This window comes from Sciurus carolinensis, chromosome 10 (assembly GCF_902686445.1).
Source record: "Sciurus carolinensis chromosome 10, mSciCar1.2, whole genome shotgun sequence".
Classification (NCBI taxonomy): Eukaryota; Metazoa; Chordata; class Mammalia; order Rodentia; family Sciuridae; genus Sciurus; species Sciurus carolinensis.
The window spans coordinates 77460157-77480239 of record NC_062222.1 but is presented as its reverse complement, the minus strand read 5'-3'; the positions used below and the strand labels follow the sequence as shown (position 1 = coordinate 77480239).

The window sequence follows — 20083 nt, the reverse complement described above, 5'->3', positions numbered from 1 at the left end:
ATTCCATCATTCCAGACCTTGTAGCATTTTTTTTTACAGTTCCAGATCACTAGACTCTAAGCTTAATGAGATCAGGAGTTGTATCTGATTTGTCCACTTTCACTTAACACACTCAAATGAGTGAAGACACAGTCATTGTCCTTGAGGAATTTTTAAGGTGACCATGTCAAATGCCAAGTTTTTCTTGTTTTCCAGTAGTTGGAACTCATGGCTCTTGTGGTTTTTGAATGGCAGTGCTTAGTAAGGGGGAAAATAGAGTTAAGAGCAGATTTTACTTGATTCTGTTCCATTTCTCCTCTTCATTCCAGCCTCTTTCTGTGTTTCCCTCTATCCCTCTGGCTCTGGCAGAGAAACTAGAGCTCAGATATGGAGGTCAAACATCTGTCAAGTAAACTTGGTATGCTTTGAGGCTCTGCAAAATTGCACACTTTCCAGTCCAAGAAATTCTACTTGGTTGTCAACTTAGGTGGTCTGCTGGGCTCAAGACCACAGAAGTTTTCCTTTTTTACTCTCCTCTAACCAGGGGCTGTCAGTATGTGGTGAAAAATAAGATTATCACAAAGCCTCCCTGTTGTAAATGATTTCATAACTATATTAGCAGTTTCAAGTCTCTGTTTTAGTTTTTTTCCCTCAGGACCCATTGAGCTAAATAAATGAGTGAGATTAATTTTATAAATCTTCTTGGTAGCATGTGTATTGTCTTGCACATTTACCTGCTTCTTTGGGATTTAGAAATATTGCATCAAGATAGAGAAAAGGTGACTAATGAGAGGTTTCCCTAGCTTCTTAGCAGGGTGGGAAGGTGGGATTAAGGCAGTCCTGAGTAGAGATGTGTTCTTTTAAGAAAAATACTTTAACAGCAAACACTCACTGAGCTGTCACTATATGCCAGGCACTGTATTAAGTTATTTATTGATTGATTGATTGTGCTGGGGATTGAACCCAGGGCTCATGCATACTAAGCACCCACTCCACCACCGAGTTACACCCCAGCTAAATTCTTTACCTTCATTAAAATTCACTTAATCTTCATGATAGCTTTATGCAATGGGCACTGTATTTGTCTGTTTTACTAAGGTTCAACAAGTTTAAGGGAGGTATATAGGATTGTGCAGAGTAATAGTAACAAAGCCACAACTTGAATAGTGACTTATTTCAAAACCCAGGTATTTAAACTCGCTTCCCCATTCTGTCTTCCACACACGAAGATCTGGCTTCCTTACCAGTGAGAACACTGGCTGTCAAACGTGAGTTTTCTAATTGCGTCAGAATTTCAAGGTCATTCAAAAGAATAGCAACAACTATAATAATTGTTATAACAAAAACAATAGCAGCAGCAACATATTTTCCTGTGCCCCAAACCCTGAGACCACATCAGTGTGTCTGATGTTGAGCATGATCATCTATATTCCTAACAATCCCTGGATCATCCAAGGTTGGCTCCAGCAGGACACAAGCTCCTTGAAGGCAGGATCTACACTTCCCACTGTTACATTCTCCTCATGCAGTGATATGCATTCCATAAGTGCTTGCTGAACTAATGAACATGTGAATAAGTCAATTCTACTGCGCCAAACGAGGTCTTGTTCCGTAAGCCATTTCTTTCTGGACACTAAGACATTTCTTTCTGGACACTTCCTTTATCTTCATTTAGGTCTAACATCATTGGTTCTTTCTGTTGTGTTGGTCAATACTTGATTTTTGAGAGAGAAAAAGTCACATGACTGAAGTCAGTGGCAGCATTACATACATTCTGAGTGGGGTCTCTGATATCTCTTTACCTAAGGAGCACTGAACATTTGGAGTAAGTCTAGATTAGGTTTGTAGCACTTTGGCCACTCCCTTTGGCAGACTTTGTGTGATGAGTTGGCATGGCCCAGGGATAAACAAGTCTGAGACCAATGGAACAAGTCCAGATAGACCTGGCTCCCTGGCAGCCCAGCTGACAAGCAGGCTTTGCATAGAGCGTGGAGTGCTCCTTGTACATGCTTGTGTCTAACATAATTGAGGAACACTAAACCTCAGAGAAGCACAGGGCTACCGCAAGCAGAGGCCTTGTTACAGCTGCCTTATCTGACATCTCTCATGTTGTCCTCACTTACCTCTTGCAACTGCAGACAGCATCTGCCAAATTAGTCTGTGGGACTTGGGGGTGGACGGAAAGGAAGCTGATCTAATGCAGACTTTCTCTCTAGAGTGTGACTGGAGTTGCAATGCCTGCAGTGGTCCTCTGAGAACAGATTGCCTGCAGTGCATGGATGGCTACGTTCTCCAGGACGGCGCCTGTGTGGAGCAGTGCTCACCGTCTTTCTACCGGGACATGGGCCTCTGCAAGAGTGAGTGTCTGGAGGGCCCTACTCTGTGATCATCGAAGTTTTGGTCTGATTTCTGAAAAACCTGTGATGAGTGACCCTTCTGGCTTTTTACCTCATTTTGATTTCTTCCTAAAAGTTATCTTTGTTATGAAAATTTCCCTTTCCTTTTCCCATGCTGTTATGTGACATGTACTAGATTTGTTGCCAGTCTGGGAATCTTAGGGTTATATGGTAGGCCATTACTTTTTGATTTCTTTAAAGATTTTGAAATTCTCTCTTCCACATGGGAAGATCTGCATCCCTGGGCATTTGAGCACATGGAAAGACCATGTTGTTCTGCCATCTGTCTCCCTCGGATCTCTGTATGCCATATACCTCCCCATCAACTCTCTCTGCGCAGCACCTTCTTCAGACTCAATTTTACACCATAAGATCCTCAGAGCCTGAAATTCCTTCCAGAAGTATACAGAGAGCATTCCTGAGATACTGATAATTGCCTGGATGAATCAGGAAAGACCAACCCTTAAGTAACACAACACTGAAAACCAAGGACTAGTTAATACTAACAATAATCAATAATATCCATCAATCACTTTAGAGTTTATCTATCTGTCATTTAATTTGATCTTTGCCTCGTAAGATACATGGGACAATATTTTACTCCCATTTTAAGGGGAGAGCACTAAGACTCATTGAGGTGAAGTAACTTTTCCTCTGACTGGTAAGTATGGTGATCTCAAGGAGAACCCTGGCTCCTTGACTCCTCATGGGGTACTTTGCTAGCAATATGAGATGGTGTTGCTGCTTGATACCTAGTGTTGCCTTGACATAAGGGCCCAGATCCTCTTGCAAAGCTATATACTTTCCTGTTGACTTGACTTTTGCTTTTCAGGCTGTGACAGTCACTGTCTCCAGTGCCAAGGTCCCCATGAGTGTACCCGCTGTGAAGGACCATTTCTTCTCTTCAAAGCCCAGTGTGTCCAGGATTGTGGGAAGGGGTACTTTGCAGACCATGCAAAGCACAAATGCTCAGGTAACTTGAGTCTAAGCTGAGTTCTCTGGTAAGAAGTAAGAGCAGCAAGTCATGTGTGCTGGTTCTCAGGTAACCAGGAGCATCTGAATTAGAGGCAGAATGAAAACCCAGGGAGCTTGGCCTAAGTAATTGATGGCTTCCCATGCACATCTGCCAAATGCTGGTTAAATAGGATGTAGGAGTGCAGCCCAGTAATTCTCTTGCACAAATCAATATTGTCCCTCAAGGTCTTTATGGAAACAAAGCCAATTTTTTATGGAATGTAAAGTTTATATTGAACTGCAGTGAGGTATCCATTAAGAGTAGATCAGCCATATTGATATGGACATAGAATTTTCAGTGTGTAGACTAAATCACCCGTAACCCTGATATTGGCATTATATCCTTGAAGAATAGGATTCTGGGGAATAATTTAGTGACACACGCTGGAGCTTTTATTATCAAAGTTAAACCCAAAGTCTTAATCTCCTTGTCCACTGGATCATCCAAGAAAATTTTCTGTTCATTCTCCTCATTTCTACCAAACCTTTGTACCATGTACCCCACTTGAAAGAATATCTGATGCTTAATAATAATGCCACTAACCAGGCACAGCATTTTATGTTTCACCAAATTTTCTTTATCTGCCCCATCTCATTTAATATTCACAACTTGATAAAATATGACAGATGCTATGAATCTTGTTTTACAAGGGAACAAAAAGAGACTAAAAAGTGTTAATCAAGGCAACATACAATCAGATATTAAACCTATGTTTTCTGATTCCAATCTTTATACTGTATAAACCATTCTATAACAAAATCTCAGCAAAGGAAGCCAAAAAATTTGTCAGTAATCACTCAATCCATAGAAGATTATCAGCTTGTCCCAAAGAAATCATCCTGTGGTTCTTTAAATAGTTGACTTTCCTCATGCATTTAAAATACTACTACTACTACTACTGTGACTACTACTACTACTAGTACTACTATTAACAATCATAATACTACTACTGACAGTGAGCAGTGGCAGCAGGACAGTCAGGCCCTTTCTTTGTGTCTGGCACTATTCCAGTCACTTCACATATAACCTGTCATCCTATAACTATTACTTACATTAGGTGATATTATTATTCTCTTTTTTTTTTTTTTTTTTTTTTTTTTTTTGTGGTGCTGGGGATCAAACCCTGGGCCTTGTGTTTGTGAGGCAAGCACTCTACCAACTGAGCTATATCCCCAGCCCTATTATTATTCTCTTTATTAAAGCAAAAAAAAAAAAAATTGCAGCATTGTTGAAGGAACTTGTCCAAGGTCACAGCTGATAAGTGATAGAGAAGGAATGGTCCCCAAAGACAGCCTATGTTCTTAATCACTGCAAATGTCCTTTCTTACAAGTCTACATGATTAACTTTTTAAACCGACCATCCATGAACAGTCTTTGTAGTTGGCATTGTGTGAAGTGGGGATGTGTCTCTCTGTTCAGTTTCCTTCTGAGTATATCAGCTCCCATGAAACTCTACAGGAGACTGTTAAGATGCTCTTGTGTCACAGTTGGCAGTGAGAGTGGAGGGGGGTCATTTTTTGCTTGTGCTCTGACTCTTGCAGTTACAAGCCCTTTATTTCCCTAATAGTCTAGTTGGGTGTCTGTGCCTTGGTTGTGTCTCATTATTGTGTCTCTCTCTGATAGCCTGCCCTCATGGGTGCTTGCAGTGTAGCCACAGGGATCGGTGTCACCTCTGTGACCATGGGTTCTTTCTGAAGAGTGGCCTCTGTGTTTCCAGCTGCATTCCTGGCTTCTCTGCCCACTCCTCTAATGAAACATGTTCTGGTAAGAGCTCCTCTAGTGGTCTGGAATGTACCAGTAATTTTTCTGTGCAGTCTGGGTTTACTGATATCATTGATTCATCATTCTCACTGTGGTGGGGAGGGGGGGACTGATGCTAGTAAGGAATAAGGTACTATTTATACAACATGTAAAATTAGGAAACTCCAACTTCTATGATCTTTGGAAGGAAAAAAAGATGTGATTTGTGCTATAGTTGCTAAGGCCTAACTATAAGATAAGAAATTTGGCATAAATTTAGCTGTGTTCCTGAACCGCAGCCATGTTATAGAAACTCACATACATGTTTATACACGTAATACGTTTACTTGTATTCATATAAACTTGTAGAGCGAATTATGCCAAGATTCAATGGTGCATCTTTTGTGCACACAATGGAGATAAACTATAAATAAACAGTGAACAGGATAAGGAGATTGCTCCAAGAGGTTTACCTGTTGAAAATGGATAGATTTGTTTCTGTTATGAATAAGGTACCAGGTTAAAGGGATGGAGCTTATTTCTCCCTACACACCTCACCTTAAGGTAGATTCCCTGCCTTAAATAATAGAAGCAAATTTAAATCAGTCCTAATTTTGAACCCCAAAAGTTTTATAGGTAGATAAACCTTGGAAGTGTTCCTTAGCTTTTGAGTATTGTTTACCAAAAGCATGAGGCATTTTGTAATATCCACAATCACACATTCTGTCTGTATATTTCTGGACTCTAAAGATATTAAAACTTTGCCAAAGAAAAAAATATCTTTGACTTGTTTTGTTAGGATCTTTCCAAAAACCCCACATACTTGGAAGTCAGCTTACTACTCTTGGGACATAATACAAGTCAACCTGTGGAAATGAATTTCACTTTCATTAGAATGATCTTATGGTAGAAATTGTCCCCATGAACCTGGCATTCCTGAACTGCACAGTCTGACCTAGCTATAGAAGGGAACACTGCCCATTAAAGACCTTTGCAAAACACTTTGCAGGAGAGAGGATTCTACATCATGGGAGGAAATCCTCATTTATCTGTCAAATGTTTCATATGTATAGAGATTGCAAAATTTTAAAACAAAGTATATACATTTCACATGAATTCTGAATGTGAGCCACCAATAATCCTATTTCACTGTAGATTAACTGGTACTCTCTAGAGAATGGTATGATACACCTGTCTCTTTTCTTGCCCTCAGTGGATCTGATGTGATAGGTATATCCGGGTAAGACCATGGTTCTCAAATCTGCCAGTCCACTAGGATAAGCTGGGGAGTTCATGAAATTAATGAGGTTTATCCCACAGAACATGTGAGTCAGAATATCTGGCAGTAGAACTCAAGTGTCAGTATTGTTCTAAAAGATCCCTGTACGATTCTTTATTATTATTAGAGATATAATTCCAAACATAAAATTCAAACTTTGAATTATATAACCCTATGGTTTTTAGTATGTTCACAAAACTGTGTAACTATCACCAAAATCTAATTCCAGAACATTTTTATCATCATGAGAGAAACCACATAACCATTAGCAGTCTCTATTTTTCTGTCACTCCAGACCCTAACAACCACTCATCTGGATTCTGGTCTCTATGCATTTGCCTGTTCTAGTCATAAATGAATTGCACAATGGTTCCTCTTTTATGTGGCTTCTTTTACTTAGCATAACATTTTTAAGGTTCATCCACATTGTATCATGTATTAGTACATTATTTCTTTTCCTTCTTATGGATGAATAATATGAAATTATATAGATATACCATATTTTGTTTATCTAGTCACTTTTTTTTTTCCAGCACTAGGGATCAAACCTGGGGCTTCATTCCTTTAGGCAAGCACTCTACAACTGAGCCACATCCCCGCATCCCAAGCCCTTGTTTATCTATTCATTGAGGAATATATATTTGCATTATTTTCTCTTTTTGGCTATTTTGAATAATGCTGCTATGATCATTGATGTACAAGTCTTTGTGTGGGCATACGTTTTCTTTTCTCCTGGGTGTAAACCTAAGAGTGGAATTCCTGGGTCACATGGTTACTACTTAATTGAGAAGCTGTGCAACTCTATTTCCAAATGACTGAACCATTTTATACTTCCAGTAGCAATGCACAAGGGTTCCCATTTCTCCACATCCTCACCTGCACTTTTTTTCTCCCAGTGGAAGTGAAGTGCTACTTAGTTGTGGTTTAGATTTATATTTTCCCTGATGATGAAGGTTGTGCACTGTTCATGTACTTATTGGCCTTTTATGTATCTTCTTTGGGAAAATGCCTACTGAAATTTTTTACCCTTTTTTAGAATTGGTTATTTTTCTTCTGTTGTTGAGTTATAGGAGTCCCTTATAGATTCTGGGTACAAGTTCTTTTTCAGATGTATGATTGGCAAACATGTTCTCCCCTTTGGTGAAGCACAAAAGTTTTTAATTTGGTGATGTCCAACTTACCTATTTTTTTCTTTTGTCACTTGTGCTTTTTGTGCCCTAAGAAAGCATTGCTTAATTCAAAATCACAATCCATTGAAGTCCTGTGTTATTCTCATGTGCATCTAGGGGAACAATCACTGAGTTAGGAAGATGCTTATGTTCTATAATAGCCTAGTCTCCTCTGTACACATCTGAATTAACATGACAAGCCCATTTCTTTAAATAAATATGAGCTACTTAGTGAATGTGACAAATCTGAGCTTTGATCTGCATGTTTTCTAGGGGAGATGCACACTCCCAGCCTCCATGTGAATGGCTCCTTAACCCTTGCAATTGGTTCAATGAGGCCACTGGATTTTTCCCTCCTGAACATCCAACACCAGGATGGTAGAGTGGAAGACCTCCTGTTCCATGTCGTGAGCACTCCCACCAATGGTCAGCTGGTGCTCTCAAGAAATGGAAAAGAGTCTCAGCTGGACAAGGCCAGCCATTTTAGCTGGAAAGATGTGAATGAGAAGAAAGTACGTTTTATGCACAGCAAAGAAAAGCTCAGGTGAGTGCTGTTTTCCTCCAACCTCTTTTCCATCATTGCTCTGGCCCCCACCCCTTCTCTTTTAATATCTATCCCCTCTCATCTGGGGAAGATCGATACTCCTCAAATGTGTTCAGCTGCCTGTCATCATTTCCCTGTAATTGTTCAGAGAGTGTACTTCTGTTTGAGACATTTTCATTTTATCACATAATTATGGGTAATTCTCCGATGTGACAGGAAAATTCTGAGTATAATTATCCACTTTTTTGGCCCAGTAGAAATAAAACTGGTTATATAGCCAGATGCTAGAGCTGCTTCCTCCACATGAGGATAATGAACAGAGAATAGGAGGCAGATAAAGAATGGAGCACATGCTTTTCAGGTGTGATGTGGTCCCTACAATTTTGGAGTTGGAGGAAACTTAGAGTCATAGTTAACTTTTTATTATCCACATTATAAGATTAATTGTGGCTAATTTCTAAACCCCATCTAGTTTTCTCCTGATGCTTCTTCACACATCTGGCTATCTTCCCACCCAGCTGACATATGCTTCAGGAATTCAATTGAATGTTAACACTAACCCAAGCAAATATAGCCCCATAATTAGCAGAGTAAATCTACTAAAAAGAAATCAGAGAATGCATCCCAAAGATTAGTCTCTTGGATTCTCCTTCACCCTGCTCTGCTTCATTAGTGCAGATAATTCACCATAGACTATTTGTGTAAACAATGAGTTGAAGCCCATGGAACAGTGATAAGAACACAGTGAATATTTTCACTGTCAACACTAAACTTGAGGATTTTCTTTTATTATTTTTGTTATTTATTTATTTTGAGGTTCAGGCAAAGAGGGAGAAAAATAGATGGCACTTTCAGAGCTGATGGTGCCAATGACTTCAGAAGGTCATATTCTAGGTATAAGAACAACATTTACTGAGTGCTAACTTTGAGTCAGGCATTATGTTAAACATTTTACCTGAATTATATATATTTTGCATATTTACATGGATTATACATGTTCTCAGTCTACAGATAAGGAAACTGAGGCCTGAGAGTATGGGAAATCTTGCCTAAGACCTCACAACCTACGAGTGCAGAACTGATACTCTAGCCCGATACTCTCTGAGTCCACAACCCATGTCTCTAGCCACAATATTTCTGCCTACCCAACATTCTAGGTACAATTGGCATGCTTTCATCCTCAAGGGGCTAAGATCACTGCATAGAGAAGAAAGTTGTGCTACAGAGATGGAGTGTTTCAAGCCATAGAGTCACTCATCAAATTCCTACTCCATTTCTGTATTCATTTCTGCTACAAGTATAGTTCTTAAGTATCTACATCTCTTTCTCTTTCTCTCTCATGCTCACAGATACAGACACACAGAGCTTCCCAGTGGAATCCCTTGTGAACAGCATAAAGTTCCATAGACAACCAATGTTAACCCTCTTGTCAAGTTAACATCTTTCACTTCACATTACCCACAGAATCTTAAGCTTTACACCCCTAAATAGGACAAAGAATGACAGTTTAAGGAATTCCCACAGGTCTTTTTTTCTAGGTACCTATTTTAATACTGGATTTTCTTTACTTAAAAATTCAAACCAAAGACATAACAGAGGATAATAAAATGAGGTTGGTAGTAACTTGTGAAAAATAAAGATTGACACAGAAACAGAAGGGGCAGCTTGCTGCAAAAGTTTGTTTTTATTCTTTTTCATGAAAATACTGACCATGAGTCTTTGATGAAAATTCTTTAGGATTGGATTCCCCTACCCCCCGGAGTTAGAATGCTGCTGTAGAGTAAAAGACAACCTGTAAATAGTCAGAGTGACTGTGATAAACTGGTAGTACGAGATGCAGAGCACTGTTAGTAGGACCTCAGTGCCTTTCTTCTTTCATTCTATTGTTTCTGTCAGTTGCATCCTCAAAACTTGGAGGTGGAAGTAAAGAGAGGCAGGATTTAGATGGGGCAGAAAATGAAGGGGTGAGTGGAATAGGAGGGAAGATAGGAATACATTTTTTAAAAAGTCAGGTTTATTGGGCTATAATTTGCATTCAATAAAATTCCCTATTTTATAGCGTGCTGTTCTATGAGTATTAACAAATCTGTATGGTCTTGTTACCACAGTCAGTCAAGACATAAAACAGTTCCATCACACCCCACCCCAAAATATCTTTTTTGTAGTTATTCCCTTTCTTCCAGCCCCTGGCAACCACTGATCTGGTTTTAGTCCTATCGTTCTGCCCTTTCTAAAATACCACATGATGCAATCAGAAGTATGTGGTCTTTTGTTTCTGGCATTTGCTACAATGCTTTTGAGATCCATCCACATTCTTTCAAGTATAAATAGTTAGCACCAAGAATACCTGTTAAAGAACCTTTGAAACAATGATCCCTGCAGTAGACCAGAATTCAAAAGCTCCCATGATGCATTAGCCACACATCTCACCTGCTTTTGCTGAGTTCTGTACTTGGATCAGCTTTGAAGGTGGGCAACTCATCCCTGTCCTTCCCACAGTCTCTGAAGCTGCTGGAACAAAAAACTCTTTAAAAGGGATTCAACCCACAGCAGAGTGATCCTTCTTTTATTGTTAATTGATACTATTTGGTTGCAAGTAATGAAAATCAACTTGAACTAGGTTAAGCAAAAGAGTGAGACTTCTTATAACTTCGCAGAGCTGTCTCGGATCTCAAAGGCTTGAAGAGCAGTGTTACTCCAGGGCAAGTCCAAAAGCTAGAACTGGAAATGGGAAGCAAGACTCAAATCTTTTCTCATCCCCGTTTCTCTTTGCTCATAGGCTTCGTTGACCTGTCTCCCACAGGCAGACTTGTTCCACATTCTCATTCATATGGTAGGCTCTGCTTACCCCATAGTCAAATGGTGACACTGACTCGGGCCAGGTCCAAATTTCCATGGAAGAACCAGCCCTTCTTCCCTAGTCTTATCCACAATAAATGTTGGAGTGACAGGGAGACAGATACTGCAAATGTTGTTACTGGGTATACACTCCTGTGAATTGGGAAGGGGCTGGAAGGAAGGTTTGTTGAAAGAAGGAATCACTGGGAACTGGTCAGAGACTATAGAAAGTTCCTTTCCATTCTATAATATGTAATATTGTGTCACTAACCAGTCTTGGCCTGACAACTAATTTTTCTGCTGTTTGTATATTCAGTTTAGAAAAATAGGGAGCAAAATAGTTTTATTATGTTATAACAAGATCTAAGAACACAAAGTATTTTACTATGTTCATCTTTGGTAATTTCTGTTTATAGTTCAGATATTACATTACTGTAGTGGTTTGATCCAAATTTTTATATACACATAACCTGAAAAAATTTTTAAGCCTTATCTTTCTACAGAATAATTTAATGATTGTCTTTTCTCATTCCTTTTTGGGGGACTTTTTTAGGAAAGGTTACTTTTCCTTGAAAATTAGTGACCAGCAGTTCTTCTCTGAACCACAGCTGATCAACATACAAGCGTTTTCAACACAGGTAATAAAAATGCCAACCAGTTAACAATTTCACATGCCTACTAATTCTCAAGAACAAATTAAGGCTTCTTGCAGTTTTAGCACAAAACATGATTGAGGTAAATTAATCTTAGTTGTATCATGAAATGCCTCAAGTAATTTTTAGTACTTTTGTTAATAACATCAACGATAGCAATTACTAATGCAAGTATAGTTCTCAGTGTTTCATATAAATTATCATTTGATCCATATATTAACCTTATGAAATACTATTATCCCCAATTTATAGATGAGGAAATTGAGGCACAAGGAGGCTAAGTATCGTGTCTGTGATGATGTAGCTAATAGTCAGGATTTGTGCCCAGCAGACCTGGCTTCAGAGTCTGTGGTCTAAACCATTATCTTATGGTGATTTACTTTACCAAATCTGACACTAGTTCTGCAGAATAAATCTGTTGCCAGTTAAGACTTTCCTTATTCTTAGGTAAATAAGTTTGCTTTATCTAAATATTTCTCTCTGAAGGGTATAGAATCATCAGTAGAAGCTACAAGACACAGTGTAATGGCCCTTCACACTCATCTCTTATCACTCACTGTGTCAGGTTGTACTTATGTGTCCAGAATACACACAGCGGTAGAAGCTCTGAGAACTGGGCTTGAGGGATTGAATAGCTGAAATGTGCTAATAAAACAACAGGAAGATCCTTTGTGTGTGTGTGTGTGTGTGTGTGTGTGTGTGTGTGTCTCCATACATCGTTAATAGCAAGAGAGTGGGACATTATGTTGGGGAACTAAGACCACCTAAATATCCAGACCTTAGTGGTTCCAGGAAGGACTCTAGATGATTATCTCTCACTGGTAATTTTATCTCTGATCCAAAATGAGAAAAAAAAAAAAAAAAAAAACACAAAACCATGAAGAACAACAGACTTGAAGAAGGAACTGCCACATGGTGTTAATAACCCAGCTCAGCTCTTCTTAATGATATTATCACATCAGGGATAACTCGAAGTTTAGGAGTGATTAGAAATTAATCCTAACTTAAGTGTGTAAATTTTATTTTAATTAAAGCTAATACACCTGATTTCTGTAAATATGGGCCAAAGGGCGAAATTCAGTCTTAGTATGTACTGGCTTAGGTGTTCAGTAATACTTAAACATTTTGCTTTGACCTCTTCATTTGGGCTAATAGAGATACTTCAATGAAAGACTTAGGGTAGGTATTGGCAGGTAACTTTCTAATCTGAGATGATGAATTCCCAGTTTCTTGAGTTTTGTTCTCCATAATCAAGTGAGTAGATAATGAGGGCACATTTTATTTATGTATTATATGATAAACTCCTACCATTTTAACTTCTTTAAAATGGAATTTTAAAGAGATTTTAACTTATTTTTGTTCCTTTAAATTTTGTGCTATTTCAATATAATCTTGAACCTCCCTGAAATTTTCCCATGTAAGTGAATTTGGCCTTTTCCATTTATGGACTTTGACATCACTTTGACCTTTCATCTTTTCAGAATATATGGGGCCATTCATTCCTATGTATAGACTCACAGCTTTAAATTCTCAGGAATTTTGAAGAGTAGCTACCATCTAATTTTCCACTATGTGATTATCATAATGATGCATTAGTTAGACATTACTTTAATGGGAATTTTAATTTCCAGGAGGTCAGGGAGGTGCTTGATAGTTTTTTTAAAAAGTCATTTGGAATAAAGAAGACCTAGTGTTGAGCAAAGTCTTAAATGGTTCAACTTCAAATGGTATAAAAAAACTAAGAAAATGTTTTCTTTGGCTTCTAGCCTAGTTGTGTGTGTATGTGTTTGTTTTTTCTGTTGTGATTCATTAACTTTTTTCTTCATAAAAGAACATTTTTATCTGCTTACTTGAATTGGTGGGGGGAATCTAACAATCCCAAGGAAAACATATTCAAGTTTGCTCTGTTAGCAGTGTTGTAAGAATTAACCAGGTGGTTGCCTTACTCATCCAGATCATGATCTTGTCAGGCTTTCTAAGCTGAGTTTGGATTGGACTCTGTCAAAATTTGAATGGGAGAACTTGAAAAAATTGTTGGGAGGGACCAGAAATAGCATGAATTCAGAACACGAAATACCTCACTCTGAGTCAGCATATTGCATTGTGGCCTAGAGTGAAGTACTTAACTCCCAAAGGCAAGTTCGAAAATTTTGTAGCTCCGGTTAGTCTTTGTTGAATGCAGACAACTGACTGGGCTTCCTGACACTGATCTGATCTCACTTATAATGGAGGGGATAAAGTGCAAATCGAAAGAGCAGATAAATTAGAAATTTAGAAGCTAGTAGCCCTTTTTGATTGCTTCTTGTCAAGCCCATGGTCTTAAAGCCACTTAAGAAACCTCCAGAGCCCAGAGGTGTGAAGTAACCTCAACCAATGTGCTTCCCATGACAAACTGCACCTCTGGCAAATGCTTCCACCATAGAACAGGGTTAGCACTCTGCCAGAGCACCTTAAAAGGCATAGTCACTTGCCACAGTGATCCACTGGATTCCCCTCTCGTTCTCTATTTAATAACTGTTCTTTCCCCACTTCCCTTCAACTCCACAGGCCCCTTATGTGCTGAGAAATGAGGTTCTCCACATTAGCAGAGGAGAGCGGGGAACTATCACCACCCAGCTACTTGACATTAGGGATGATGACAATCCACAGGATGTGGTCGTCGAAGTGCTTGATCCTCCACTTCATGGCCAATTGCTCCAAATGCTTCAGTCCCCCATGGCTCCTATCTATCATTTCCGGCTGGATGAGCTCTCCAGGGGCCTTCTCCTCTATGTTCACGATGGCTCAGAGAGTACATCCGATGTTGCAGTCTTGCAGGCCAATGACGGACACTCCTTCCAAAATATACTGTTTCGTGTGAAGACTGTGCCCAAGGTGGGTGTCATTCCTTGCACCTAAATATGAAGTTTGCTGATATTATTTTGTAATACTTATAAAGTTAGGATATGAGTTCAAGCACAACCTATTACATGGGTGCTCATTAAGCTCCTATTATATAAATAATATATTTTGGCAGTAATGTATTTTGTTAGGAGCATACTTATCCTCTTTAAAACGGGATACTTCGCAACCATTTTTGTTGACCTACTGCTGTAAAACTATGTTATATTCACTGATCCTTTTTGTTTCCTGCCTGAGAATCAAGGCATCTCTGTTTTTGTCTGCCCTTCTAAAACAGCTCATGAAATGAGAAACTCTTTGTCAGGTGATCTTAATGAATTAAAGGGGAAAGTTCAGCCACCCTGTTAGCCCAACTGAAGTGGGATGAAGGAACCCTCTCTTTTGGTAATCATAAGGGTCTTTGGCCTAGGGGCTAGAAGTGTGTTTATCATTCTGAGTGACTCATGTGTCACCTTATTTTCTTCCTATTTCCATGAGTGCTGGTGCTTTTATTTGCTTAATATTTACTTATTACTTTTCTTTGAAATAACTTGGTTTGTGTATGTGTGTGTGTGTGTGTGTGACCTCATTCTAACAGATAATATTTATGCAGTCATGGACTTAATATCTATATTATACTTTTTTCTGAAATATTAAAACATACCATTCTAAAAATTTTATCAATGTACTACACTTTTGGATATTACAAATGAGATGGTTATCACTTTTTAGGAAACACTGAGCTAACCTATGCTAAAGTAAATAGTCCTACTGAAAAAACATTTTCAAATCTGGATGAGGTGGTACATACCTATAATCCCAGCAACTCAGGAGGCTGAGGCAGGAGGATCACAAGTTGGAAGTCAGTCTCAACAATTTAGCGAGATCCACAGCAACTTAGTGAAAACCTGTCTCAAAATTAAAAAAAAAAAAAAAAAAAGGCCAAGAATGTAGCTCAGTGGTTAAAAAAAAAGAAGAAGAAGAAGAAAAGAAAAAACCAAAAACAAACCTGGGTTCAATCCCCAGTACCCTCCCCATTTTTTTTTTTTTCCAAAACTTAGTGATTTTCCCTGGAAACCCTTCTCTCAGTAGCATCACAAATGATTCATTTCCATTGCAGTAGTTTGGAAAACACATTTTTTAAAAACTTTTCATTCCAAATATCTCTACCTACAGAGTTGTCATTAATGATTAGCTAGAGAGATTGATTTGCTGAGGATAGTTTAAAATCACTTGTCACTTTCTCACCAGTGATCACTCTAAATTTGTGATTGAGCCTCCTGAAGGGAAGCAACTGGATCTATTATGGCCTGCTAACTAATTTCTCGGGCTCTTGTCTCATTATTTTCAGCTGCTGAAAACAGTGATGGTTGTGAGCAAGAGAGATGGGAGAAGGTGAAGGCTGATTATGAGCTGGAGTTGGCAGATGGCCACCTTGTAGCTAATCCTAATTATCACCCTCCTGCAACCGCCCTAGGAGATGAGGTTTAGTTATGAAGAGATGAAGTCTAGACAGATGCAGAAAGTTTTCTTTTCTTCCTTCTTGGTTTCCTTCCAAAGGTAGTCCTGAATTTCAGTGCAACCCTTAATGGCCACCTTTCCTGTCATGGTTCTGGTCTCCATGTTTGGAGTTCATCCAGTCCATTGTACTGCACAATAATTTTGTGTGGAAAGACTCACAGCTGAAGGACTTTTCTAGGATTTCAGCTGCTTTGACTAACAAAACTAATAAAAATAGAATGTTCATCCTTAAATGAGATACAAGGCACAGAGGTTGGGAATCCTTGCAGTCTTTATAATTTGCAAGTCATGTGTTTTTATTGTGTTGGCTTGTGATTCCTAAAAGTGAGTGTATGTTGGCCCTCCTGCTTCCCCCTTCCCATCTCACCATCTCATTTAGTGCTGTTGTTACTGATCCATGAGGTGACTCTTAAACAGGAACAGGAACAGTGAAACCAGTAGCCGGAGACTTCACATGCATCAGGATGTGCTAATAAACTTGACTGTGATTTGATATTACACTAATATATACTATATTTCCCTAAAAGAACTCAGAATACTTTTTGCTTCTTCCACTTCTCCTAATGCTAAGCTATCTTGGTGAAGATGGTTAAAATAGCAACTATTTTGACCTTATTTCTTCCAGAGGAAATTCTACCATGAGTGGAAGGGTTTTTTGTCTTTTTATTTTGTTTTTAACATTTATTGGACACTACAGCTTGATGTGAATTATTCCTTTTGATCTCCAATATCATTCTGTGATATTTGTACAATTGTCTTTTTTGTTGGTGGTGCTGGGGATTGAACCCCGGGCCTTGTGCTTGCAAGGCAAGCACTCTACCAACTGAGCTATATCCCCAGCCCTACAATTATCTTTAATTTTCCAAAAGAGGAAACTGAAGTGTAAAGAAGTTTTACAACACTCATTTTTATAACGGTGTTTAGTGCTGGGGCTATGATTTCATTTCAAGTGTGTCTGCCTCCTGTGTTTAACTGTCAATGTTTTTTTTTTCTTTCTGGCCTGTGTTTTTCCATGTTTGGGTCATATGTGTTTTTGTTCCCTAAATGGATAAAATGAAGACAATTATTTAGTCATTTTCTTCATGTCCTGTCCAAGCATGCTGGGCCCCACGCCTCCTGTACTCCTCTCTGAACTCAAAACAGCTCATTTCAAGTGAAACTGTGTATTATCACAAGTCTACTGGGCACAAGAAGGAAAAATGGCCCCAGCTGTCACAGTATCTGGTAGCTGTGCGGACATGATTGGTTTTATTCTAATAGCCATTTTGGAAGATAGGCATGAGAGTTCTTAGCCTGAGGCTACTTGTATGTTAAATTTGGAGAGGGGCCAGTTATTGACTGATGTCTAGCTGGCAGCTTAAATGGAATGGCCAAAGGATTTCAGTTTAGTGAATGGATGTACATATTAATCCTAATATTGTTCAACAGAAACTTAGCCTGCTTCTCTCTTCCTCCTGGTAGGAAGGAATTGGAAAAGAAGCTTTGTGAGAGGAGGGACTATGTCAGTTTTAGTCTCTTGAACCCAGCATATTATAGGGGCTCGGTGCATTTTTGTTGGCTGGGTAGATGAGTGACAGATTCAAGGGCCTGAGTGGAACAGGTGCCAATGTCCCTGTCTTGCTGTAAATTTCTGTGTTAGATGACCCTCTGCTGCCTCTGGGGTGGCTTATCTGGGACTGAGTAGAGGAACTGTCCATTCACCCTTGTTTTTCAAGTTTTACACCACTTCCCCCGCACTTGGCCTGGCAGTGAATAAACTTGACTGCCACCTCCAGGCTTAGCCTATGCTGCTGAGGAAATGGAACCAGGATTGATGTTGAAACATGTTCTGTTAGAGGAAGGAGGCAAAAAGAAGAAAAAGAAAAGTAATAAAGAATGCCCTGCTGAAAAGGCTTTCATTAATTGGGGACCAACCCCAAATCTGCTAGGAAAATGATTCTAAAGCAATTCAACATCCAAAAAGGGCTAAAATGGCCTTGGGAAAGTCATGCTCAGTGGTGGACTTCTTTCTCCTGCTGGGCTTTCAAGGAATTATCCACTTTTCCATTAATTAAGCTGCTTGTGGAAATCATGCCTTTTTCCATTTTGACAATGATTCCAATGATCTTTCTGACTTTGTTTATTGTTTGAGTGCTTATTTTCTGCCATTAGGCAGAAAAAAGTCCCCAACTGTCATACTCTACACTTGATAGAGAATTCCATCGTTGTGGGCCCTTTCTGGCTATGGTAATGCCCACGGGCAGCTACCAAGCACCGTTGTTTCTCCCCTCAGTTTCACCAATGCCTACCTTTCATTGGTGATCTTGCAGGGATACAGTTAGTTTGATAATAATGACATTTGTAAGAATTACAATGGTAAAAAATGTTTATTTGTGTGAATAAGAGCCTACTTCACAAATAAATAAATCCTTGCCACATGTCAGGGTTTCACCTTTTGACGGGGCTTGCTTAGCCTGTTTAATTCAGTGTCTCAAAAAGTGCACACTCGGAAAAGGTTTTGTTGATATAAATATTTACATCAGTAGAAATCTACAGGAAGCAAAGGTCCTGTATTCCTGCCCCGAAGTAGCAAGCCTTCGAGATTCATGCCCACCTTAACAATCACAGAAACTTTCTAGTTAGCTTCCCCTCTTTCTCCCTGCTGATGAATTTTACCTCATATCTGCCACGCCACATGCTCCTTCCCGAAGGTCCACAAAGTCCTACTAGATTAAATCTTAAAATCCATGGTATAAATGAAATCTTACAAATTAAACTATGTATTTACAGAATAAGTAAAACGATAGGGTCACTGTTGTACCCAACTATAGTCATTTTCTAAATAGTGAAGTTTTTAAAACTTTGTCTTGAATATTTTGACCTGGGGTTGGAGTACACTATCATTTGAGCAAAAATTACATCATTGATGACCCAATCTTTTAACTTTTGTATGTGAGATTTTTCCTCCAAAGGATGGAGACTTATGCTATTACTTCTGATTTGCAACATTAATATTTTTACTCATTATATAATAAATATGTAATGGCTAAACTTTATTACCAACATTTGTTTGCCTATTGTTCTATGAAATGAATTAGAAGAACTATTTAATATAAAGCACTGTTTTAATCATGCCCTCAATTTTACTTGTTGAAATTTCATCGCCTGCTAATGTACTCTAGAGGATATATCAAACCTCATTGGGCAGGAGATTATTCAACTAGTAATATAGTTAATTTCTTGAGCTGACAAGGATATATGAACCAATGTGCAAGGAAAAAAAAACCTACAATGAGACAAAGAAATTCCAAAATTTCCTAACCATTGGGAAAATTAGGTTAAGATTTGGCTTTTTGGACACTACATATAGAAAAGAATTTGTAGCTGTTCTCAAATATTCCCTTACCCTCTCCCAAAAGAAAACAACAACAACAACAAAAAATCATCATGATGAGTGGGAAGATTTAAACTTCTTTTTTAAAATAAAAAACCACTTTATTGAGTGTGATTGACAAGTAAAAACCTCTACATATCTAATAGACACAACTCAATGAGTTTGGAGATAGGTACACACCCATAAAACCATCACCTACCAAAGTTTCCTCCTGACCCCTCTCATGTTATTACTTATCTTTATGGTAAGAACATTTTACATAAGGTGTCTCCTCTTAGCAGTTTTAAAGTCTACCGTACAGTATTGTTAGCTGTAGGCATTATGCTGTATAGATTTCAGTTTATTTATCTTGTAGACCTGAAACTTTATTCCTTTTGACTATCATCTCCCTATTTCCCATCTTACAACTTTCATCAACTGCCATTCTGCTTTCTGCTTCTGTAAGTTTGACTGTTTTAAATTCCACATATATGTGAGATCAGACAATTTTTTTCTTTCTGTGTCTGGTTTATTTCACTTACCTAAATGTCCTCCAAGTCCATCCATGTTGTTATAAATGCAGGATTTCCTTCTTCTTTGAGGCTAAATAATATTCTATTTTCCTTTGTGATTTGATGACCTTTTTTTTTTTTGTAGTGGTGTGCATTGATTCTTTTTTCTCTTTTGTACATCTACTGCAGACTTTTTATGATTACC

At 38.6% G+C, this 20083-nt stretch overlaps 1 protein-coding gene across 1 annotated transcript in view; it reads left to right on the top strand.

Moving 5' to 3' along the window:
* Fras1 (Fraser extracellular matrix complex subunit 1) overlaps positions 1-20083 on the top strand; it is a 439675-nt gene that overhangs the window by 276740 nt on the left and 142852 nt on the right. The window contains exons 24-29 of the mRNA XM_047566389.1: positions 2196-2336; positions 3208-3348; positions 5014-5154; positions 7852-8122; positions 11514-11598; positions 14161-14487. Coding sequence (XP_047422345.1) covers positions 2196-2336; positions 3208-3348; positions 5014-5154; positions 7852-8122; positions 11514-11598; positions 14161-14487 — 1106 coding nt within the window. The remainder of the gene's footprint in view (positions 1-2195; positions 2337-3207; positions 3349-5013; positions 5155-7851; positions 8123-11513; positions 11599-14160; positions 14488-20083) is intronic.